General features: G+C 42.8%; 5 protein-coding genes across 8 annotated transcripts; 2 read left to right on the top strand and 3 right to left on the bottom strand.

Annotated features, from left to right (window-relative positions):
• Window positions 1-84: 84 nt before the first annotated feature.
• On the bottom strand, window positions 85-7,966 carry malt2 (MALT paracaspase 2). 3 transcript variants are annotated; one of them, XM_076087861.1, is made up of 17 exons: window positions 7,821-7,966; window positions 7,325-7,505; window positions 6,912-7,078; window positions 5,966-6,096; window positions 5,610-5,766; window positions 5,329-5,534; window positions 4,950-5,046; window positions 4,792-4,842; window positions 4,336-4,428; window positions 4,016-4,219; window positions 3,492-3,669; window positions 3,305-3,379; window positions 3,050-3,177; window positions 1,956-2,105; window positions 1,668-1,825; window positions 875-1,012; window positions 85-671 (listed from the first exon to the last, which is right to left on the bottom strand). In XM_076087861.1, exons 2-17 carry the CDS (start codon window positions 7,459-7,461, stop codon window positions 252-254), a joined length of 2,490 nt encoding a protein of 829 aa, XP_075943976.1. In that variant the 5' UTR covers window positions 7,462-7,505; window positions 7,821-7,966; the 3' UTR covers window positions 85-251. The 3 variants fall into 3 exon arrangements, with proteins under 3 accessions (XP_075943976.1, XP_075943977.1, XP_075943978.1); XM_076087862.1 differs by having other exon boundaries at window positions 7,325-7,545; window positions 7,821-7,946; XM_076087863.1 differs by having other exon boundaries at window positions 5,329-5,516; window positions 7,325-7,947.
• Window positions 7,967-9,578: 1,612 nt separating this feature from the next.
• mrpl54 (mitochondrial ribosomal protein L54) lies at window positions 9,579-11,366 on the bottom strand. The gene is made up of 3 exons (XM_076087857.1): window positions 11,174-11,366; window positions 10,488-10,644; window positions 9,579-10,182 (listed from the first exon to the last, which is right to left on the bottom strand). The coding sequence occupies exons 1-3, from the start codon at window positions 11,298-11,300 to the stop codon at window positions 10,050-10,052; spliced, it is 417 nt and encodes a 138-aa protein (XP_075943972.1). The 5' UTR covers window positions 11,301-11,366; the 3' UTR covers window positions 9,579-10,049.
• Window positions 11,367-11,492: 126 nt separating this feature from the next.
• Window positions 11,493-13,666, top strand: fam32a (family with sequence similarity 32 member A). Its single transcript, XM_076087859.1, has 4 exons — window positions 11,493-11,625; window positions 12,217-12,361; window positions 13,247-13,300; window positions 13,449-13,666. Exons 1-4 carry the CDS (start codon window positions 11,552-11,554, stop codon window positions 13,515-13,517), a joined length of 342 nt encoding a protein of 113 aa, XP_075943974.1. The 5' UTR covers window positions 11,493-11,551; the 3' UTR covers window positions 13,518-13,666.
• A 112-nt stretch (window positions 13,667-13,778) lies between these two features.
• Window positions 13,779-15,760, bottom strand: fh (fumarate hydratase). The gene has a single exon (XM_076087856.1). The coding sequence runs from the start codon at window positions 15,700-15,702 to the stop codon at window positions 14,203-14,205; it is 1,500 nt and encodes a 499-aa protein (XP_075943971.1). The 5' UTR covers window positions 15,703-15,760; the 3' UTR covers window positions 13,779-14,202.
• Window positions 15,761-16,850: 1,090 nt separating this feature from the next.
• hdgfl2 (HDGF like 2) lies at window positions 16,851-23,587 on the top strand. Of its 2 annotated transcripts, none has more exons than XM_076087865.1 (16): window positions 16,851-17,086; window positions 17,529-17,605; window positions 18,169-18,310; window positions 18,793-18,972; window positions 19,257-19,379; window positions 19,474-19,542; window positions 19,632-19,809; window positions 19,961-20,042; window positions 20,170-20,467; window positions 20,591-20,724; window positions 20,854-20,921; window positions 21,039-21,109; window positions 21,197-21,298; window positions 21,763-21,913; window positions 22,014-22,131; window positions 22,405-23,587. In XM_076087865.1, the coding sequence occupies exons 1-16, from the start codon at window positions 17,015-17,017 to the stop codon at window positions 22,502-22,504; spliced, it is 1,965 nt and encodes a 654-aa protein (XP_075943980.1). In that variant the 5' UTR covers window positions 16,851-17,014; the 3' UTR covers window positions 22,505-23,587. The 2 variants fall into 2 exon arrangements, with proteins under 2 accessions (XP_075943980.1, XP_075943979.1); XM_076087864.1 differs by having other exon boundaries at window positions 19,629-19,809.
• Window positions 23,588-23,698: the final 111 nt, after the last annotated feature.

The raw sequence follows: 23,698 nt of genomic DNA, 5'->3' as shown, positions 1-23,698 counted from the left end.
CATACAGCGATGTCAACCAACGGGTGTACGAATGCACATGAGATGTAATACAAGTTACAAAAAACGGAAGCATACAACAGTGTATACAATTCATCTTAAACGGATATGTTTTTATTTCTTCCTTCTTACAAATAGAGCCCATATTTTTTCCAATGCATTGTAATGTATCAAATTCTTGAAAAGAAATATGCATAAAACGTTACAAAAATGGTTGTGTTGGTGTAATGATTTAATCATTGGTTACATAATGCTCAGTGAGAATGAAAATTGTACATGTCACTGAATTTGTAATTTGTGTCATTTATTTGGCTGTGGGGCAGGCTTTTGCTGGCAACAAGTGGTTGAGGGGCATCAAATTCACAGTCAGTCTCCTCTGGAATGTTGGCACTTCTGGATGAAGTTGCCGAGTCAATCGTGGAGGATTCTCTGTCAGATTGTGCAGGATATGACCACGCATTTGAGGCTGAATCAACAGAGGAGGAGCTCTCAGGAACGTTGAAGGAGTCGAGGCTGAAGGATGAGGAGGCAGAGCGGGCGTGAGGCGGTCGGGGCTCATGCAGGTTGAGTTTGGAGACCAGTGGTTTACCAACTGTCACTGGTTTCCTTTCCTGTACCTCGTCATCCATGTTGGAATAGGTGTAATGAAGGCAGATGGTGAATGTGAGCTCCCTCTATAAAGACAGTGAAGAGCAAGAATGTGTTTTTTTTTAGCTTTATAAAAAAAATATTAAAAGGCTTGGCTCTGAGTTCCAAATTTTTCCATAAAAGTATGAAATATTGCTTGAAATAGGAAAATGAGGGCATAAACATATATAAGGTTTCTGCTGGGACATAAAAAAGAGAAGTTATTATGAAAACAATAACAGTGTCTGACCCTGAGTCTCTGCAGGCATCGGATTCGTGTGTAGAGACTTGGGACTTCTGGTGAAGGAAGATTTTCTTTGATCAATAATAAACTGCCGGCTTCGAGCAGAGTCTCCTGGTTACTCTTCTTCAAATCAATATCCACATCCTGCCAAAGTAAGACAGATAAAGGTCAATACAGTACTTTTTTTTTGTGTGTGTGCTTCAAGTATCCATGTGTTACGTCCACTGATTTTATCTCCGCCCTCTTGTTGGAAGAGAGCTGTCTCAGGTCAGCCACACCCCTTTCTCAGTGCCTGGATCACTTACACCTGATCCACCTGGACCTCATTCAACAATCATTGGAGCTGCATATTTACTTCCAAATTCAATGTTTCTGTCTCTTTTTGGCCTTTGAGCTGGTGCTGCTGCTCTGTGGAGGGTAACTGGTGAAATGTTGCATTCTATGTAGCAGCATCTTGACACAGCTCTGCTCTTTTATATGTTTTTTTTTTGTCTTTGAGACCCTGACGCCTTATTTGCTTTCTTCTGTTAATCATCTTTATGAAAAAAATGGCACTTATTGTTACACTAAAGTGCTTCGGTAGTCTTTTTCTCACTATCGTTCCCTTTAATTCAAAGGTTGGGTAAACTTTGTTTCTCTTTGTGTTCCTTTAAACATGAAGTTCAGGTTGTAACATGACAGATTAATTCCCACTTTAAATATATTGTATTTTGAAACACAGATCGCACGCATGATGAGTCAGTGCAGGCAAAAACAAATGTTTTTTTGAAATCTCAATGTCTAATATCTGCTTACAAACCTGAGGGAAATCGGTAAGCTGAGCACAGCAGGAAACTATTTCTTGGGGCTTCTCAAGTATCCGAGTGTAGATGACCATGATGTTGGAGAACTCTGCAGCAAATCCAAGCTGAACCTTCACTCCACAGTCAAACTGCAGGCAATGGCTCTTTGGTAGGACTACAAAGAGACATTTAAATCACACCCTGAGACAATACTTTTGATTTCAACAAACATTAAATTATCTACAAACATGACAATCATTCTTGTAATATTTAATAATTCACGCTAATGTTTGTGAAACAAGTACCGTGAGCGATAGCCCACTGCAGGTTTCGAGCTGAATGGGAAGCAGAACATTCAGCGGTTTGTATCTGGTCGGTGAGGGAACGTCGTTCTGACAGATTACTGCGTAGCTCCAGAGCCTGTCTCCCTCGAGTGATCTCACAGCGCCCCATGTCTGATAGGAGAACATTACAACATACGACAAGCGTCAGTTAGTGCTGTTTAGGAGCTTAAACCCAAAGAGGGTTGTCGCAACAGGTGTGCTCCATCACCTGCCGATGCTGTAACATGACATGTGGTATGTGGCCAGAGCTGCTACATTCTTAAAATGTTTAACCCCAAAGACAGTAGAACTTTGTGAATCTGTTTGCTGCCAAGTATTCCTCCATTATACATTTTATCACACAGAAATAGTAACACCAGTTCAAACTGCAACAGTTCAAAATGGTTTAAAGTATTTCTCCGGTTAAAGAAAATGTTCCTCCCACATTCTTGTGTGCCAGACAAAACATGGAACTGTGTTTATTTGCTGCCATAGCAGAAAAGTGTGGGACTGATGACAGTGATGTCTCTGCTCCATGTTGGTGTGTCAGTAAACCGGGTCATGGAGCCAACGTGGACCACAATAGGTCTTTCTCACAGCACACATTTGGACCCGTCGTTGTGGTGTTAATCATAACACTAACGATGGCTCTGTACTGTTCTGGTGAGAGTGACAGTGAGCCAGCACACACCAAACCAAGAACCTAAAATCAAAGCAGTGGTCAATAATTTGATTATTTACACCTGTGCTTTTCCTACTGTGACGGGTCAAAATATCTTCTGTGAGAAAGGCCCATACCAGAGCCTTCAAGAGGGAAACATATCGGACTATACAGGCACAGGTGGCACATGATCTCCACACAGTCAAGCGAGCACACAAGCAATATAAATGTAAAAAGCAAATTCACATGAAGGAGCTGCATGAAAGCCACATGCTGCAGCATAATGTGACCTAATGACTACATGATAGGATCATCTCAAACATTTAAATGTAAGGCATAATCATACTTTCCATGCAACATGGATATCTCCTAGCACGCCCAGAGATCTCATACTTCACGCGCCTGCTCCACATACCTTCACCCACTCTGTCTAGCATGACCGTGACCTTCTCATCTTCACAGACTCGCCGCTTGAGGAAGCTTATGAAGATGCCATTTGCCACGTCTTCCCTCTTCACCTCGTACGCTTCAGCGTCTACGCATCTAAACACACAGCAAGCTACACATGAGTGACACCTTTTAGCCTAAATCAGAGAGACTAGTTCAGACATGTCTGCAACACTGGAGGAGGTGAATTAAAACGCCAGCGGAGGTGAATCAGCAAACTTACGTGGCATATCCAAACACTATATTTGCCGTGACCTTGAGCAGTCCTGGTTGTACAATGACGTCATCATATAGGTTTCTGAAAAGGAATTCATGAGAGGCATAAATATTTAGGGCAGATGATCTAACCTCAACATGATATAAAAAAAAAGCTGGTACATCAACTCGATAATAGAAAAGCAAATTCATACCTTTTGCGGCACATGTCTAGCAGCAATACGTTCAGTCCAGTCTGTTTCTCCTGCATCCTGGTAAGTATATTCTGTACACACAAACAGTGCTCCGATGTGTAGGAGGCTGGCGCATCTATGGGAACCATGAAACTGTTGCCGTAATTCTCATAACCATGACCAGCAAAGTATAGCAAGCCTGCGGAAGGAGTAACAAATATGTGTTATCGAATTTGATGAAGTGTGTTGTCTCTTAGCTTAAGTTGGCATGGACTCTTGGTCAGATTCTTAGTCTTTTTAGCTTATTGTTGGTAAAAAAGTATGTTTTAAATAAGCATGTAGTTAGTTCTACACTATATTTTATATTGTAAAAAAAAAAAGCTTTATGTAGAAAAACAGTGGTACTGTACATCTCTTTAAATTCTTTATTATGTAGGGGTAGAGCAGGTGTTTAGCCTATGTTGTAGACTTTAAAAGTAGAGACACACATATGATTCACGTTTTGAACACAGTGAACATATTGTCCAGATGGACAAGAGACCAACCATAGACTCCCTTGTCAAGCAGCAAGAGGAACTCTGTAACAGCGCTGTGCATCTCTTGCCAGTTGAGGTCGAGCAGGGAAACCACCTTGAAGTCCATTTGTCTGAGTAGGTTGGTCAACTCGTGGACGTCAGCGATGGGAGCACACAGCTGAGTGTGGTAGAGGTAGTTCATATTGCCAATCAGGAGAGCGACTTTGTCTGTGGCTGTGGAGGGGAAGATAAGGCATCATGAAAGAGCTGTAAAACTGAGAAAAAAATCATGTCAGCCACAGGTACTGTATTGTGATTGCACTGTGTTTATTTGTTTGCACAAAACTCGCCATAGAAATGCTTGACTGATGGGGGCGGGTTGACCATCTGTTGTAGCTGATGTAATCCTGGTTCGCAGGTCGACCTATGGACTTCCTTTGAGTCTGTCAACGCCAATATAAAAAGGTGTAAATAAAAATGTAAAAAATGTTTTTGTCTCGTTTTAATTTCTACAGTGCTTAGTAACAACACAAACTGTACACATTGCTTTCTGTTGATCAGATGAGTCCACAATGAGTAAAACAGCATGATTTCAACACACACACACACACACACACACAACCTACAAATGCCAGCAAGCAGATTAGCTGCTTTGACACAGAAAGCCTTTCACTGATGTACTTACAAAAACAGGAATCAAAGTCGTATTGATGTACTCTAGTGATGCGGAAAAGAATAAAAAGGAACTAAAATTCTGGTCTAGTTCCTCTATTTCCTTCTATATACTATCAGAATAGAAAGAATACCTAGACCACGATCAACTTCTACCCAGGATGCCTCAGTGATGGAACTGGGGCCTGCATAAAAGTGCAAAAGAGGAAGTTATTCACTGCACAGCACTCGTGTTTTATTGGGCGTATAAATGTGCAATGTCCGACTTAATGCTGGTCTGTCTTTCTCTCACCGATGGTGATCGTCGCTGTGTCACTCCAGGCCTCGTGATACAAATTGAACATCTTGCACCTGTACTGTCCTCTGTGTGCTGTGGTCACACATGGGATCTACAGGGAATAAAAGAAGATATGGAGACCAAATTTGAGGATTAGTTAAATGTGTTTTGATTATAAAGTCTTGACACCTGCATTAGTTTGGTCTTACGTATCTCATATACGTCATACTTACGTACAAATATACCTTGATTTTTGTTTATATTATCCCTTTATATATCTATTGACTTGGTTTTTGGCCTTAGAAAAGTATTAAACCACAAAAAAAAAGGTTTTCTGAAATCATTGTTCTACACAGTCCGTAAGCAGTTCACAGCAGTGAATACACCGACTTACCTTGAGGGAATGTGTCTTGTGTTGTGTCATGGGCACCATGTTGTGGTACCACTCGTATTGCACAGGCGGGTTGGCCTCTGTACTGCACTCCAGGAACAGAGAGTCGCCCTCAGACACTGCTTGGGACTGAGGCTGACGAATGATACGCAGCCCACTCACTGACCCTGGAAACAGACTGCTGCTGCAGCCTGAGATGACAAGATTTACTAGGATGTTACGTCACATGGGATGAAATAAAAACAAGGGAAACAGGGAGACGAGAAGGAGGAGAGGAGGAGTACCTGGACTAGGACCTGCAGTCGGGACAAAGCGAACATGAGCCCACTGGGAGAAGATAAAGGTCTCTCCGTGGTGGACTCGACAGATATAGTGACCCTGGTGGGCCGGTAGTGAAGGACGCAGAACCAGCTCTGGTGTATTCCCTGTCTCATCCAAAATCTAAAACAAGCAAATAATCGATCACCACATGATATCACACGCGATAAACTAATCACCACATTATCATCCATATGATGTGAAGGTGGCACATTTAGCCGAAAAGTAACATAAATTGAGAACGCGCCACATTACTTGGGGTTTGACCTGAAATCCCATTGTTATAATTTACATTCAAATAATAAAACAAGGTTTGACTGACCTCCTCTTTGCCTCTGAACCACTGGTAGCTGAGTCCAGGGGGACCGGAGGCTCTGCAGGTCAATACCACCCTGCCCCCCACTGTGGCCTGCTGGGCCTGTGGCTGCACTGTGATCTGGATCAGCTCTGCCACTACCACACACACACACAACCACCCATAAACACAGAAAATATATTTGTATTTAGATGTGGGGCATCACAGTGTAGCTACACATTTTATCAGCATCTAAATAAACTGAGCCATCACTAATGTGCCACTGTGGTGAATAGGGGTGCTGCAGCAATGGACACAGTATAAGAGAAACAGGGCAGATGGGACCAGTGCCCCAGTAATAATAAATCTGGACCCCCTCTGGCCCCATAACTACAGCAAACATTTTTGCATATTTTTTACCCCACTTTATCCCTAGAAAAGGGGAAATTGTAACTATTCATAGCAGTGATAAAATGTAAGTAATAACTTAATGAGTATCATTACGTTTATTGTTCTATGTGTGTTCTTAGTCTTTTGGAGAACCAAACCTATGGGGTGATAAATGGACTGCATTTATATTGGAAGGTGCAACATGTTCCTCAGCAACGCTAAATATTCACAGCCCCAATTTAAAATGGTCTAGAACCGCCACTGTTTCACACACAAACACACAGCCTGTACACCTGGATTATGAACATTTGTTTAAGAAAACGTTTCACATGTAAACTCACATTTTACAGACAAATACCAACAACTTAGACCATTGAGTTGAGCAGATTTACTAGTTTAGATCAAGCGATGGAAGTCTAAGCAAAGAATAATGTGGCACCCTGTTTGGAAACCAACCCAACATTATTTCAGATCCCTTGATTTTTACACTTAAAGTGGTATTTCCTAAAAAAAGGTTGTTTTTTCCACATTTGCATATGGCACCCCCCCCCCCCCCCCCCCCCCCCTGACAGTTCTTCCTCACATGTGCTGGTAAGGTACTGAGCAGCTTCCTGGTGGTCCATCTTCCTCAGGCAGTGCAGTAGGAAGTCCAGGGAGCAGGAACGGTCAGCAAGCCGAGCCAGGAGTGTGCGTCCTGGGCTGCCTGCAGTGCTCAGCACCTGCAGTGAGCAGCTGGTCAGCTCGCTCTCACTACACAGAGGGGGTACAATGGGCAGTGTTAGTCTGGTGGGGAGAGTTCAATGGGCCCAAACATGTTTTTTTTTTTTGCAGGAATGTGCAGTATGATGGAGGGACAAACCTGTTTACCACACATGTCATACATCAAAGATAATCCCGATACTACAGGATGAAGTGTAAATGTTAATAAATTAAAGTGTGGAAATAATTTAATATTGTGTGGAGCGCGTCTATTAAGTGATGCCTTCAATGTCTCACCTGCAGCGGAATTGCGGCTGCTCGGACACAGCGGTGGCCAGCTGCCTCCATCCACAGGTGGCGTTGTCCAACATCTTTGACAGCCTGTCCAGGACTTGTTCACCCAGACTACCGACGCTCATGTTCCACTCCTCCATCTTCGTATCGTGTATTCGTGTCTCCACAAACAAACCCGAGAGCTCTACCGGACGAACAGGGACATCTAAGTGCAAATGTAGGCGCTGCAAGTGGTACACCACAAAACTACAAGTTGTAAACACAGGCTCGGGTTTAATAAAATAATAGGTTGCGCGGAGGAAAATCCGCCCGTTAACGGTAACGTACGCACGCGACAGGAGATAGTAATCGCATTCAGGAAATAATCCAGGTAACAGCGAAAATGAAACGACGGACTGTGTTCAGATGTAATTAAACATCGCGACGTTATTAGCTGCGCAGCCACTTCGCTTCCGCAATTAACAAACAGACATTTAACAAAGTCGTGAAGAAAACTTACCGACTTTACAAACAAGTAAACAGACCGTTGATCAAATATGAAGAGAAAGAACAACGAGTGCCTTTAACAGAGCTGCGTGGTGCACGTTTTCACCCCATCAGTGTTCTTCCAGTCTTGCTCCCCAGACGATTTGATTCTCATTTCGGTTCCTCATTTCTACCGTGGCCGGAGAGTCACGTCATCTCCGTTCAATACAGTGGACCGAACTGTAAAAAGTTCGGTAAAGTTGGAAAGAGATTCAGATTCGGACTTCCCGGATCAATAACTTACTTCATTGGCATGCAGCGCAGTGTGACCAAACTCACTTCATCTACATATGGGCTCCTCTTGGTTATTCTACGCTTTCTGTATAAAAAAAGAATATTTTGCATAATTCTGGAGAATTTTTGTTGGAACAAATATTCAAAACTTCATCTGTTATAAAGTGCAATGTGACCAAAATCACTACATACACCAATGGTCTCTTCCTGATTATACTACAATGCTGACGTTTGGGAAAATGTGCCTTTACATAAAATAGAGGATTTTTTATTGGGGAAAATAATCAATAACTTCATTGTTATGAACTGTGACCAAAATCACTTCATCTATCAATGGGCTCCTCTTGGTTATACTACACTTATTTTGGTAAAATAAGCTCACAATTTAGGAAAATTTTTATTCGGAAAAATATTCAATAACTACACTGTTATAAAGTGTTGTGTGACCAAAACCACAACATACATCAATGGGCCCAGTCAGCAGATGCTCTATCCTGGGCTGCTCTTGGATTCCCAAGTGTGGACGCGATATAACGGCTGACCCTACTCGTGGGGTCCACAGCCTCAGTGTGGGCGAGGAGTGTTATGTCTCCCCTTTGGGTTGATGTCAGCAGCCCACCCCGTGGTGCATCTGGGGCTGCAACACATGATGAATTTACAACGTTGGTTTGCACTTCTTCAGCTACATACGGTCCAAAAGGAACAACACAACTGGTTGTAGGCATGTGGTTTAGCTCCCTCTGCGACATCACTCTGCTGGAGCTCACAGCAGTGCAGAGAGTGCTGTACCACTTTGGTTCTCAAACGATGCTCCCCCATTGGGGTGGACACGCTGGCCCACCCATGTTGGCCCCTCGGCCTGCTGTATGAGTTGCTGCCAGTAATGCTGAAGATGAATCGGCTGGTCACAGCATATGTCCGTGGTACTCGGGGCTCCAGAGAGTCCGGGTGCCAGGTGGTTCAAAGACCTGTCCTGGCTGGTGGTGGCAGGTCTGTGGCCGGTACTGGTCCGCTCCAAGGCTCTGTGGCAGGCAGGCAGGGGGGGGGGGGGGGGGGGGGGGGGGGGGGGGGGGCGCCACATGGTCTGGAAGTTGAGAGGGTGAGACTGAGCGGCCTGGGCCTCCAGACTGCGGTTGTTTCTACTTGTCATCCATGATCCTGCCTCCTGCAGGGCATTCTGGATTTTCTACAGGGCCTGTTCAATAGCGGGCATGTTGTGTCTACTCTGGAGGTGTTAGTAGCAGCCATCACAGCCGGCCATGATGGCCTGGACCGCTTCACGGCCAGGAGCCAACCTCTGACCTAAAGTTATCACCTCTTCTTTCAGGTCGTACTTAAATTATTAGTTCCCTATTTTTCTAATCAATAATTAATTATAGTAATATATAAACGTATACATATAAACGTTTTATAAAGAGTGATTTATTATTAGAGTGGCAGCTACCACATTCATATTATGATGTTGTTGTAAGAAAGAATGAAAAGGCAAACTTTGCAGGACATTTACTTATTCCTATTTATTTGTGATGACTTAGCAAAAAGAAAAGAAAAAACATAGGGAACATGATAAGGCCATTTCTCTTCAGATATGGGAAAAAGACAAAAACAGAAAAAAAAGATTAACATGTACAAACTGATTCAGTGCAATGCAGTAACCCTGAACCAAATAGAACCACCTTTAGGAAATTGACAAAACAATCTCACCACTAAGTAGCGGTTGAGAGCTTTCGAGCATATCAAACGATCTTTCAACTTTCTTTTAGCTTTCAGGTATTGTTACCAGAGGACCGTTGAATATGCTGCAGGATTTCAAATAACACACTGGAAGTGACAAAGAGTTGGTCGAATGAAGATTCATTCAGGAAGCTGAACTCTGGCTCTGAACATACAGCACGTCAGGTAATTCAGTCCACCGAGTCTGAAGCGACCTGACGTATGGGAAGAAGCCCTCCGTCAGTCCAGTGAAGGCCTAAAACTTCTTCCCTTTATGTAGTCGGTTGAAACGCAAAATGTTCTCCTTCCTCAGACGCTTCCAGTATTCCCAGGTGTCCGACTCCAGCTCCTGCAGCTTTTTGGGCATCCCCAGGTTCAACTGGAACAACCTGAGTGAAAGAAAAAAGGAGATGGGGATCAGATCAGTGGAGACACACACCAGCATCAATAAGTTAAACTTAGTCACCCAGTGATGTCAATAACTCAACATTGGATGCCTGAAAAAAAAATGGATTTACTGACATAAATGAGAACTTAAAGTAACAATCCTTCTTTAAAAGATCTGCACAGTTTTCTGTTATAAAAGGACACATTTGCTTGTTAATTTATATCTTGCTTTTCTCATAAGATATCTTGAAAAGGAGGAAAATACATGTTACAAAATGCAAAAAGAGTTAGTTCTAAATCTCCTCACCACTCTGGATATTGATCAGGGGGCTTCAGGTGGGGGTCGTCTCCTTGCTTGAGGATGTTGGCCCCTACTGCATAAGAAGTAAGTCGGACAGGGTCTGTACACACATCTGGGCCTCTGTGCTCTTCTTTCACCATGCCTTTCCCTTTCCCTTTGGCCACTGCAAAGAACGGGAACGAGAGATTTGTCATGAGAGTGGATTGAAAATAGAAAATAAGCCACTGACATTTTGTCATTAACAATGGTTTGAATGCATATGCAGACACAGGTTATTTAGGTGGGTGCACGAACAGTGATTGTACAGATAGATGGATAGTTACTTCATTAAATGTTTTCACTACAGCAGCATTTATAGATACAGGTAAAGCAATACAAATAACAGAGTAAAAATATGAAATATAAAAATGCACAATATATACAATAAAATAGAATAATATTAAATTAACTAACTAAACAATAGTACAAAGATTTAACCAAACAAACAAACAACGTAACGGTGTTATAGTTGTGTGATTGATTTGGCCAGAGGTGATTTATAACTACTAACAAAACAATTATCCCTTCTAAATCATAAACAGTGGAGAAAACTAAGACACATGTCCCATAACTACAACTAGTTTACAACTGGCACTGAACAACATGTATAATAGATAAGGTAACATTAACGTTAACATGTCCTATTTACTCACCAACTTTCTTAGCATATCCACATGTCTGTATTCGGTTGAATACGTTCGTCCTGCACAGCGACGTTGTAGCGTTGCTTGTGATGCCTTTTGTTAACGTGGCTATCCTAAATAAACGATACCCTGACATTTTAAACTGTACTAGAAAACGCAGCCCACCTTGCTACACAGTTTGACATTCATAGTTCCTTCAACTTCCGTTTCTCTGCTTTGTGTTTGGCTTCTGTAAAAGGTATATACTGCCCCCCTCTGGACGGGCGGACGCACTGCAAGACGACGGAGACAAGTAGCCCTTCACACCGACAGGTGGCAGCACTGCGGTACGTGAGCCTGGTACGATAATAACACAACAGAAGAAGAACGATTTACGACTTCTAGAAGATGTCTGAGTACGCAGCGTCCCAGAAGAGTGCCCTGAAACTAAAAGGGTTAGGGAGCATTTCAGCTGGAAAAAAGTAAGTATTGTGCCATTTGGTTAAAAAAACGAGAAAGATGACGCTTTATAGTCCACAAAAACACGAACAAACAGTCGCATCTGACTAAAGCGCCTGGTATTCAGTCGAGGCTAATGTTAGCATTTTTGCTAATAGAAAAACAGTGTTACGTTAATGTTTATTTGCAATAATTGAGTACGTAACGATAAAGTAATATTTGGGCAAATTAATTATCGTAATAGCATCGAATAGTGGAAAACCAATGTGACGTTAATACTGTTCGCTGTGACATTATGGAGTGTTACAGATGTGGCTAAAAACATTAGCTAACGTTAGCTACGTTAAAACCACACGGTGTAAACGCGAACAAACATAGCAAACACGTTTTGAAATGCATGAACAGACAGGCAGACACCATAACAACATAAGTATATATCTAAATCGGACAAGATTACACACACACACACACGATGACCAGTTTGACTATACAGACCACTGTTTATCTTGTACCTGTATAAGTGATCATCTTTCTTTGTCCTCTCCTGTTGAAGGGGGTGATTGGCCTGGCAAAGCCTCTTATCAACTAACAGGCCATTACATGTCGTTTTTCAGGAAGAAGAAGAAGGATAAAGAGAGCAAGCGTCGCTTGGAGCAGCTCGCCACCGGTCAAAACGACGAGGAGGGGAAAAGCAACAAGACATATGCTGACAAAAGAACCCCGGCACAAATGGCCTTTGACAAGATGCAAGAGAAGAGGGTACGTTCTAGTTCTCCAGCATTAGAGCGCTGCAGTGATTGGCATAGCTATTGTATATATTTACTATATAAGCCTAAAAGCGCTACCATAAGTCTTTACCACCACAATGCCATATTAGTATGAGGGTCCATACTTTGACACACAACCCAGCATGAACAAACCATTTCACACAAGTTGTCAGATTCACACAGAGGGGATGTTGTAATAATCAACAGTAAACACTAAAATACACATAAATCCAAAATATTTTTTGGATAAGAAACTTTTCAGGCTAACAGTTTGGCGATTTAAGATTTTGTGCTTTTAGCTTCACAACCAGCAACACTGCAGTGAAACCAAAACGCATAACTTCCCGTATGGTTTGTCGATTATTAACTTATGTGCTGTTTGTAAACTTTTCTGTTCCACCAAAGTGCTGATTATTTTAGTATCACTGAGAGACTGTTCTTAACAAGGCAGAGTAATCCCAACCTGAAATAGTTTCAAAATAGATTTGTTAGCTGCGGTGTGGTTAATGTTTCATAGTCTGTGTATTAGTCCTCTCCTCATATAAAGACAACGTTAATCCGTCTCTTTTCTACCCAAAGGTCATTGTTTGAAGTGAATGTTGTGACATGATGTATAGCGGTGCACACACACGGTGAAGCAGCGTAACATCTGCTGCACAAGAACACGGGACAATGTTTGAATAAAGCACTTATTCTTTCTATGTTTAGAGTAGTTCCAGCTGCAGCAGGCCATTAGGTTTTAGTGTGATTTGTTGCTAACGGTCACCTTGTCAAAAACCTCAGCAGTTTTGCCGTATCCTGATAGTGATATTTCTGGAGGCGTTTGTGTATTTATTGGTTATTTTTGTAATCATTCTCTCTCTCTCTCTCCCTAAAGCAAATGGAGAGGATTTTGAACAAAGCCTCAAAGACACACAAACTCAGAGTGGAGGTGAGTCATGTCCGGCCTGGCATTGAGCCATTCAGTCCAGCTCGAGTCCGCACATTTATCCATTTAAATTATTTTGAGTGATCAAAACAGTATTTATATAAATGTCATTTGAAATGAAAGATATAATAAAATGTATGTATCGTTTCAGGATTTCAATCGCCACCTGGACACTCTGACTGAGCATTACGATATCCCAAAAGTCAGCTGGACCAAATAGAAGAGGAGCAGTTGGTCCCTTGGTTTTTTGTTTATCACCTGTCTTGCGCATCAAATTTATTTCCTCGTTTTATATATTTACAATTAAAATCATTCAATTGTCACTTATGTTTTAATTTCTTGTGTATGCTATAAAGGATCTAACGCATATCTTGCGTTTCTTTGTCTTACATTGCAAACATCCACAGATCAGCTGCTAATACATTTAAAATGTGCATGTGTAAAAAAAAAAATATGAATTATGCAGAAACTATACAAAAGCTTTGTTTCTAAATGAATACATATTTTAATTGAACTGGGACACTGAACAAATGGCACATATACTGTGAAACAGAGGTACAGTCGTCCATGTTGAATCATTTGGGACGGCACAGTGTGAACATCTGAAGGTACCAACTAATAGTCAAAAGGTTTAAGACTTTAAATAGTTGGTAAACAAATACACAAATTTTACACTTTGTGTCAAATGGGTGAATTCACTGTTTTAACATGTAACAGAAGTGTATTACAGTGAAGGTTTAACACCAGTATGCAAAACAGTATCAGGATTCACAAAATGTGTATTAAGAGACGTGAAGTTCAGGATCTTAATGTTCGTTTCATACAGTTCAACCTCTCATTTAATAGGCAGGAGTCTTTTCTTAGACTAGAAAAGGTATTTTCTTTGTTTCTCGTGCTGTCAGAGTTCACTTTGGCCCCAGCATCTCGCTGGGCTTCACCCACTGGTCGAACTGCTCCTCGGTCAGGTAGCCCAGCTCCACGGCCACGGCCTTCAGCGTGGAGCCCTTCTTGTGAGCCGTCTTGGCGATGAGGGCGGCTTTGTCGTAGCCAATGTGCGGGTTGAGAGCGGTGACCAACATGAGAGACTCGCTCATGAGCTTGTTGATCCTCTCTCTGTTGGCCTCGATGCCCACCACGCAGTTGTTGGTGAAGGAGACGGACGCGTCCCCGAGTAGCTGCGCTGAGTTCAGCACATTCTTGACCATCATGGGCTTGAAGACGTTGAGCTCAAAGTGCCCGTTGCTGCCTCCGATGGTGACCGCCACGTGGTTTCCCATTACCTGGGCCGCCACCATGGTCATGGCCTCGCACTGCGTGGGGTTCACCTTGCCCGGCATGATGCTGCTCCCCGGCTCGTTCTCCGGTAGGATGAGCTCCCCGAGGCCCGAGCGGGGTCCTGACCCCAAGAAGCGGATGTCGTTGGCGATCTTCATCATGCTGACGGCCACCGTGTTCAGCGCCCCGCTCAGCTCCACCAGAGCATCGTGGGCCGCCAGAGCTTCGAACTTGTTGGGAGCGGTCACGAACGGCAGGCCCGTGAGAGAAGCCACGGTGGACGCCACCTTCTCAGCGAAGCCGATGCGGGTGTTGAGTCCCGTCCCGACCGCAGTGCCCCCCGCCGCCAGCTCGTACACCCTGGGCATGGCAGCCTTCACTCTCGCGATGCTGTACTTCACCTGCTGGACATAAGCGCTGAACTCCTGTCCGAGCGACAGCGGCACTGCGTCCTGGGTGTGCGTGCGTCCGATCTTGATGATGTCTTTGAACTCTTCGGACTTGGCGGCCAGAGCGGCGTGCAGGGTCTGCAGGCCGGGCAGCAGGACGTGGTGGACCTCTGTGGCTACGGCGATGTGCATGGCCGTGGGAAAGGTGTCATTGGAGCTCTGGCTCTTATTGACGTGATCGTTGGGGTGGACAGGCTCCTTGGAGCCTAGTGTTCCTCCTAGGATCTCAATAGCTCTGTTGCTGATCACCTCATTAACGTTCATGTTGCTTTGAGTCCCAGATCCAGTCTGCCACACCACCAGAGGGAAATGATCATCCAGTTTACCAGCTGAAACCTCATCTGCTGCCTGGATGATTGCATCTGCGATCTTTGGGTCGAGGCCAAACTCCTTGTTGACTTCAGCAGCCGCTCTCTTCAGGATCCCGAAGGCCTTGATCACTTGGATCGGCATTCTCTCACTTGGTCCGCCTATTTTGAAGTTCATGGTGGATCTGACAGTCTGGGCACCGTAGTACTTGTCAGCTGGGACCTTGAGCTCACCAAACGAGTCCCGCTCGATCCTGTACTCTGAACTGGCCATTCTGGACGTGCAGACGTGGAGTTTGCAGTTGACGCTGCCTCTTTGTAAAGTCAGGAGGCTGCAGTTAAACTGCTGGACGCGTCTCAGAGAGCGAAACATGGCTTCTCACTAGAGGTGAATCCGGGGGGAGGTCAACGCAGCCCTTCCACTTTATGATCCGTCATTGGGTGGATAGGAAACGAGTCCGCGGGTCAGCCAATAGCGAGGCAAGAAAGGCGGGTCTTCCGCTGTGTTCGTCGTATCGAATGGATACGATCAGGTTGCTCCATCCGGATCAGTGAAGCTTCTCACGACGTTGCAGGATTGTATATCCGGTATGACAACGAAGCATTATTTACTTTGTAGAATAAAAGTCAGTAACTTTAAATATTTTAATACATTCTTAATGTATCCATGTATCCAACAGACCAACTTTTTAAGAAATAATCTCTTGGAATAGAGTGAATCACAGTTATCTACAATGCCTTGAAAACTTGTTTATAGTTTCTGTAGGTACGGACCCCAGTTTATTTTCTGTGTTAATTCTTCCAATTTGTATATAATATTGTATAAACCAAATAAAGTTGTTGGGGGGGATAAGTCAGTAACACCTGAAAGCATTTTTTATGTTCTGAGTATACTATATAGTGCACAATGTTTGTTTATTGTGTGTAATGAGACTGGAATTTATGAAAGTTGATATATGTCGATAACATGAACCCAACTGGGGACAGAAACCATACAAAAAATTAGGATTACTTTTTAATTCTAAGATGTAATGAATCTACACTCTTCAATAATAGTGCCACAGTAGTACACGGTGAATTAGTACAAGTAGATATACGGTGTACCAGGAAGCAAGGTGCTGGATTGAGTTTGCAAATGAGTTTGAAGACAATTCAAATGTTGAGATACCAATCTAAAAGGGAGGAGCTCTGTGTGATCTGCACAGACTGCTTTACTTATTCTGGATAACTATTAAGGTCCTACATCATGTGACACCTAGACCTACTTTTATGGTGACATTGGATAGGATTTTTAACTCATTTTGTGACATAGAGATTGGTTTATTTTATAAAGGAATCTATTATATTGTCAGTTAATTGCAAGATCGATGTTCATTTACTGTCTAGTTAGTTAATTTAACTTTGCACTACTGTCCAGTTAGTTAATTTTCATTTTTTACACTTAATATTTTTATTTTGAAGAGTAAAAACGTTGTTAGACCGGAAGTGCCTTGGCCGTTGTTGCTATCTTCCCTCCGCCGTCTCTTCTCGCGGTAACGTTAGTACACGGTTAGCTTTGCTAGCTAACCCCATCGTTTCCAGGTTTCGTGTCGACCTGAAAAAAACAAGCAAACGAAGAGAGAGGCACAGAGAGGCGACGCAGCCGAATACTTTTTAAACCCCAGGCTGCACTGAAGAGCGGGACAATGCCACACAACTTCCAGCCCGGAGACCTGGTCTTCGCTAAAATGAAGGGGTACCCCCACTGGCCAGCCAGGGTAAGCAAGTAACGTTAGCAGCAGCCGGAGGGGCGGAGGGGATGAGCTGTTGTGTATGGGTTCTGTATGGCTGGAGAAGGTTCTGTGTAACATGGAGACCTATCACACACATACACTACTAGATATTATTGTTGGGCTGACAGGTTGTGTGCTTCAGGCCCACAGGCACAGTGCACGACCAGCATCATTTGCACGATATGCTGTTGGCCTGTCGTTAAACTGCAGCGAAGCTAACGTTATTTTGGAAAATGACGTTGAAGATAATTGCAATTTTTGTCCCCTCTTCTAAACATAAAAGATACCACACGTCCATACAATTTTTAATCAGTTGAAAGTTGCAATGTTTTTGTTTTCTAGAGATAATAATACAATACAACAATACATTCTAGCATCACGTTTGGGTCCCATGTTGTTTTTATTTTATTTGCCACTTGTTTTGCAGATTGAAGATGTGGCTGATGGGGCAGTGAAACCACCTCCTAATAAAATCCCAATTTTCTTCTTTGGGACACATGAAACGTGAGTACAGTACTGTAATTACCAGTTGTTTAGAGAAATAAGTCATTTGTATGCACAGACCTGTTAACACTTCAATGACTATAAATGGAATTAACTTTTTATTCATTTAAAAGGAGGACATTTAAATACCAAGTTTGCTGACATTCACGACTCAAGTGTTTTTTTTTTGGTCAGGCATAGTTGAAGGGACTGTGCTGATTTAATATGTAGGACCTGGCCTCACCTGTTTGTTTGCATGATATACTTTTATTTGACACAGTTGCTTGTTAGTCTCCTCTTCTAAGCTTTATTCTTCTCTGAAGGTTCACTGTTGACCGTTGACTTCCTTCAGTCTGAGTGTGCAGTATGCTTTTGAGAGATGTGTTGATATGTCTGATCTGGCATCAGACGCCATCTGTTTGACAAGATGGCACCTGCAGTATATAAATCCATCACTAGGTGGCACAGTCTGCTCTTTCAAAGGCTCCAGTCAGTGGAAAGGGTTAACCTGATTATTTTTTAGTGATAATATAATAGTTTTTAGTTATTTTGTCAACATTTTCTTTTATGTCACTGTTCCACAGAGCATTCCTTGCAGCAAAGGACCTGTTTGCCTATGAAAAGTACAGCGAACGCTACGGAAAGCCCAACAAACGAAAGGGATTCAATGAAGGTTTATGGGAGATCCAGAACAATCCACATGCCTCCTACAGCGCCCCGCCTGCAGTAAGTTGCCCTGATGTCAATAATCCTAAATCCCAAAGTACCACAGTTCAACATTAACTCTCTTAAAGATACTGTAAATATGGACGTTGAAGTTAAATCAAGGTGTGAAACCTGAAGGTATTTCCTAGCCATTCATGCTCATTTATTGCTAAATAAATTAGATTTTTATTTCCATTGTTTTAGAACTCACATGCAGGTCTCTGCTAGACAGTAACTTGTGAAGCCGTTTGAATAACCTTGGTGTTGAAAGGTACAAATGAACTTGTCTTGTCTTTTTATTAAAATGCTGCAGTTCAGACTAGGGCGTCCCGATGCCCAGCAGTTTAAGGTGTGACGCTTACTGCAACATTTAATACTCAATTCTTACCAGGGAACTTTGCTGCATCTCTGTCCCCATGTTTAATTTCACTCTCTATGGCTGTCAAGGAAAGGTAAAATGTCACAAAATTTGTATTAATCTTCCAATGTTTTGTTTTTTGCAGCCAGCCAGCTCGTCTGACAGCGAGGCCAACAATGCTGGAGGAGGAAGTGACGAGGAGGAAGATGAAGAGGAAGCCCCGGTGCCTCAGAAAGTAGAGTCAGCGAGCGATGTGGACTCTGATTCTGGGAGTGAAGACCAAGGAAAGGGTGCAGGAGTGAAGCGAAAGCCACCACCTGCTAAGGTAATTGACATTTAGTTTGCAACACCCCTTCAACTAAAACAGGCTTTTCAGTGACTCTGGCCAATAAAGCGTTGACCCATTAGATCACGCTATAACTATGTCGTTGAGCGGGATTCAAAATAGACTTCTTGGTCACAATTGTGAGGTACAAAAGAGCTGCACTTATCACACTACGTTAGCATTACGTTTGGCTGAAATAATCGACTATGTATGAAAAAGAGCTTCAGTTGTTCTATTTAAATGCATGTGTTGTTGTTGTTGTTGTTGTTGTTGTTGTTGTTTAGCGGCCTCCCGCTCCAAAAAAGGCTCGCGGCTCATCCAGCGACCGAAACGAAGCGGAGAGTGGATCCCACTCTGAATCCGAACCCACGCCCTCAGAGTCTGACTCTGGCAAGAACAGTGACCAGGTTATTACACACATGGATGCACACAACATGGCATGATTGTTGGTTGAAACTTCAAACAGCCCATAAATGTTACTCGTTTGTTTTCTCCCAACAGGATTTTACTCCAGAGAAGAAAGCTGGCGGACGGGCTGGAAAGAAAGCAGCAGGCCAAGGGAAGAAAAAGGTGAACCATCAGCCCCCTTGCACATTAAAGGTTTTCATGATTATTTTTTCATTTATCTCCTCCCCTTTCTATCTGTAATGTTGCAGAAGACTTCGTCTGGCTCAGAATCAAACTCGGGATCCGGGTCAGAGAAGAAAGCAGTGGACAGCGATTCGGAGGACGAGAAGCCGCGGCCGGCTCTGTCTGGCTCTGAATCCCACTCTGCCTCAAAGTCTGAATCAGAATCAGATCCACCGCCCCGGAAGGCCCCACAGGCACGCAAAAAAGGTGTGGGTTCAGTCCTGTCTCAGATTGGATCGATCGATGTCGTGTGATATTGAAGGAAAGATGTCATGCTCTTCGTTTTGCTCGTGTAAATGTGCTCACTGCTTCCCCCCCCCCCCCCCCCCCACCCCCCACCCCCCCACCCCACCCACAGAGAAACCAGCACCAAAGCCTCGTGCACGGAAACCCAAACCTCCAGCAAAACGAGCACCCTCATCCTCCTCCGACAGCGACAGGTCAGGCTGCTTTGCCGATTCTTTTTCCTATTGATGCCCCACATAATATATATATATATATAATATATGTGTAATATGTAATGTGAATTCTGAGGAGCATAATGGTTGCTCTGTTTTTTTTCCACAGTGACAGTGACACCGACCGCATCGGTGAATGGAAGAAACGAGACGAGGAACGCAGACGAGAGCTGGAGGAGCGCCGGAAAAAGGAGGAGGCAGAGGAGCTCCGCAGGCTACGCGAGAGGGAGAAGGAGGAAGACGAGCAAAAGAAGAAAAACAAAGATAAGAGTAAAAAAGGGAGCGACAGTGACGGCAGCAGTAGCTCAGATGAAGGTGTAGACGAACACCCACTGAAGAAGTCCAAGAAACCACCGCCACCCCCGATCCCTGCTCCCTCGGACTCTGATTCTCCAGCACCATCTGAGGTACAGATGCTAAAAAAAACAACAACAATGTTTTACTTTTTGCTTTATTCGGAGCAATAGGACTGCAGGTGACTCTCGGTGCTATTGACACATGGGACTTCTTGTGCTTTTTCTCATCTAAAGTCTAAGAAGTCATCCAAGAAGCCCAACAACCAGAAGAAGGCCAGAATAAAGAAAGAGAAGGAGAGAAAAGACCGGAAGGAGAAAGAGCTAAAAGAGAAGAAAGCCAGGCGGTCAGAAGAGAAGTCTCGGGCGAGGTGAGTCCACAATGGGGAAAAGGCTATGGTATGCAAAACTCATTAGAAGAGCCTGATTAATATTGAATGTACACAGATCACAGAGTTCCCCCTCTCTCTCTCTCCCTCCCTCTCTCTCTCTCCTCTCAGGTCTAAGCCTGAAAAACCCAAACGCAAACCAGAGAGGCCGCCAGAGAGGAAAGTGGAAAAGAAACGGGGTAAGTGTTTCATTCAGTCGCACTGTGCAACAGGTGAACAGATTAACACAAAGATCAATTATGAAAGTATTAATTCAGCACAGAGTCATGACTCTTACTTTGTGTGTCCGTATGCAGAGCCGTTGCCAGAAGAAAAGCTACAGAAACTTCACAGTGATATAAAGTTTGCACTCAAAGTGGACAACCCAGTAAGTTGAACTATGATTTTGATACAGTTTCCCATTTGTCTTGTGTTTTTTAGCCAGCAATAAAAGTGAAATATTGTGTGTTTGTAGGACATAGACCGGTGTCTACAGGCCCTGGATGAACTTGCAGCTGTGCCCGTCACCAGCCAGATCCTCCATAAGAACGCTGAAGTTATTGCCACTCTAAAAAAGGTGCATTTTCTTGACTTGTTGGACTCTACTTCTTATTAATGTTTGTAAACTCATTTTACATTCGTCAGAATATCACTGTTATTTTCCAGAAATGACTCTTGTGTAGTGGGGTCTCTGGAGGTTACCAGTAGTATTTATGACTGTTGGATAATACGATGATCCACTGCTTAGTTCTGCTTCTCTGGTACAGATACCAGGACACGATATAGTCTGCCATGTCTGCTGTGTTTTTTGTAATAACTCCTTATAAACATGTTGTTACTTTACTTTTCTAGTTTTATTGATTTACTTGATTGTATTTATTCCTTCAAATGTGCATTTACAAGATGTTAAATGTGGTATATAGGCATACCTTGTTGTCTTATAATCAGGGTTGTCAGAGCAGGACAGTATTTATTTTTCATTTAAATGATCCTCGTTATTTGCAGCTTCTTTCATGTTTTTCTGGGTTTTTTTTGTTATAGATCCGGCGGTATAAAGCCAGCAATGCAGTCATGGAGAAAGCTAGTGAGGTCTACAACAAGTTAAAACTTCGCTTTATGGGAAAGATGGAGGTGGCAGCTAAACCTGAGGACAAGGAACCAGAAGATAACGAGAAGGAGACGAAAAACACAGGTAAGAAGTCCCACCTTGGATCCTGTCTCCATCTGGTTTGATATTATGTATATTTTTATTTGTATTATTCTTATTTTAATCTACGTTCACATTTTTCTAGACTCCGCTCCGGTGAATGGGGACTCGGAACAGAAAAAAGATGATATGGAGGAAGAAGAAAATCCCAAATCACCTGCCCATGAGGAGAATAATGAGGATACTGCTTCAAGTCCAAACAGGTAAACACCCCGTGTGCATCTTTGCTCTACATGTAATTGTCATGGGCAGCTAACATTAGAAGAAAGCAGATCCTGGTACATGGTCAATAAAAATACGGGTATCTCTCTAGAAAAATGCTTATTACGGTTATGGTGGGACCTTATATACAGTCTATGGGTGGGTACCATGTCCTCGCTATGACGAAGCTCATGTGAGCATCCTCTCTTTAAATACTCAACTAAACACAATTCAAGCACAGCAGTGGTTGTGACTAATTTATGTACTCTGTTTAGACGAAGCCCAGACAGCCCTGCTGAACCAAACCTTCACACGCATGAAGAAGTGGACAACTCCCTCTCTGCAGAGACAGAACCACCCGCTGTAGAAAGCTGAAAGACCCTAAACCACCTCTGCTGTGGACCAAGTGCTAAAGATGGTGGCCTCCTAGTTTGACGTCATACAGTGCTCCTGGCCCAACAACATCGCAACACACATACACACACACACCCAGCGTTTCCTACAGTATCTGTTACGTCACTGTTGATGTTTTGGATATTTTGTACCATAATGACATCAAACCAGAAGGCTCTGTCGCTCAAACTGTTTGGTCCATTATTTATCACGGCAAAAAGGAAAGCTTATTAGTGTGGTAGTTTGTGCGCGAACTCCTTTTTATTTCTGAAAATGTCCTTTTTCTTTTATACAACACTCGGCCCGTCCTGGATCTCTTCACCCCTGTACTCCTGCTTCTGGCTACCTTGTTCTTTCTACCACATGAACTCCTATTTTGATCTTTTACACTGTATGTATATGGAATGATTACGTTTTGAAGCACTTCTAACCGGAATTTAGGCTGGGGTAGTATGAGATGAAACTTCAATAATTTTCGTGGGAAAATGGAGCCATGCCGTTAGTTTTTTCGCTTGGAAGATTTTGTGCAGCCCTTACATCTGTTGGCTTCAATTTTTTTATAAAGTCTACAAAATATCACAAAGGCCTCTTGTCTGTGTATGACATTGTGAGAGTGGTAAAGTACTATTTGTGAGTCTTTTATGTTAAGTATTTTTTTTTTTTTCTAATTATCTGGTCTTGATCCAGTTAATCCAGTCTGAATTGTAAAGCCATTAACTAAGTCACATAAAACTGTTTTACAACTGAGGTCCACCTACATTTTTTATAGCCTTGTTTGCAAATATTGGCATTTACAGTTTTGTCTAAAATAATAATTGCTGTGGAGTTAAACACCTTGCACTCTCGTCTCCCCATAGTGTCTGCTTTCAGTAACTTGCTTATGTTAATAAATGGAATAACTGTACAGATTGAAAACTGCCCTTAAAAGCTATTGAGATCTCTTGTAGCTGCAGCCTATTTTGACATTTTCCTGTCATAAGCATACAACAGGTGTTTTTAGTGCTATGTAAATTGTTAAAGCATTTCTATGACTTAGTTGAGACTTGAATAAAAATCTCAGCATGGTTTTGTTTCTATCTCAATTCTTAATTAATTTGCTCCATTTGTATAAAATACTGTTTTAAAAACCACAGCATCTCCATTTCGTTGGTTATTTGTGGTTTTCTGTTTCTAAAT

This window comes from Anarhichas minor, unplaced genomic scaffold (genome assembly GCF_050575085.1).
Source record: "Anarhichas minor isolate MPS153535 unplaced genomic scaffold, ASM5057508v1 ptg000010l, whole genome shotgun sequence".
Lineage (NCBI taxonomy): Eukaryota > Metazoa > Chordata > Actinopteri > Perciformes > Anarhichadidae > Anarhichas > Anarhichas minor.
The sequence above is the reverse complement of the archived record's forward strand: the minus strand, read 5'-3'. Positions and strand labels throughout refer to the sequence as shown.

Excerpts from the sequence above, each read along its gene's own strand:
- hdgfl2 (XM_076087864.1), top strand. The coding sequence starts at position 17,015 with ATGCCACACAACTTCCAGCCCGGAGACCTGGTCTTCGCTAAAATGAAG. Across the intron at positions 20,725-20,853 it reads GAAGAGAAGTCTCGGGCGAG|GTCTAAGCCTGAAAAACCCA; the intron begins GTGAGTCCACAA and ends CTCTCCTCTCAG. Across the intron at positions 21,110-21,196 it reads CACTCAAAGTGGACAACCCA|GACATAGACCGGTGTCTACA; the intron begins GTAAGTTGAACT and ends GTGTGTTTGTAG.
- fh (XM_076087856.1), bottom strand. The coding sequence starts at position 15,702 with ATGTTTCGCTCTCTGAGACGCGTCCAGCAGTTTAACTGCAGCCTCCTG.
- mrpl54 (XM_076087857.1), bottom strand. The coding sequence starts at position 11,300 with ATGTCAGGGTATCGTTTATTTAGGATAGCCACGTTAACAAAAGGCATC. Across the intron at positions 10,645-11,173 it reads TGGATATGCTAAGAAAGTTG|TGGCCAAAGGGAAAGGGAAA; the intron begins GTGAGTAAATAG and ends CGTTCTTTGCAG. Across the intron at positions 10,183-10,487 it reads CCTGATCAATATCCAGAGTG|GTTGTTCCAGTTGAACCTGG; the intron begins GTGAGGAGATTT and ends TCTTTCACTCAG.
- fam32a (XM_076087859.1), top strand. The coding sequence starts at position 11,552 with ATGTCTGAGTACGCAGCGTCCCAGAAGAGTGCCCTGAAACTAAAAGGG. Across the intron at positions 11,626-12,216 it reads AGCATTTCAGCTGGAAAAAA|GAAGAAGAAGAAGGATAAAG; the intron begins GTAAGTATTGTG and ends GTCGTTTTTCAG. Across the intron at positions 13,301-13,448 it reads CACACAAACTCAGAGTGGAG|GATTTCAATCGCCACCTGGA; the intron begins GTGAGTCATGTC and ends GTATCGTTTCAG.
- malt2 (XM_076087861.1), bottom strand. The coding sequence starts at position 7,461 with ATGGAGGAGTGGAACATGAGCGTCGGTAGTCTGGGTGAACAAGTCCTG. Across the intron at positions 4,220-4,335 it reads ATCAGTCAAGCATTTCTATG|CCACAGACAAAGTCGCTCTC; the intron begins GCGAGTTTTGTG and ends TCCCCTCCACAG. Across the intron at positions 672-874 it reads GATGCCTGCAGAGACTCAGG|AGGGAGCTCACATTCACCAT; the intron begins GTCAGACACTGT and ends CTGTCTTTATAG.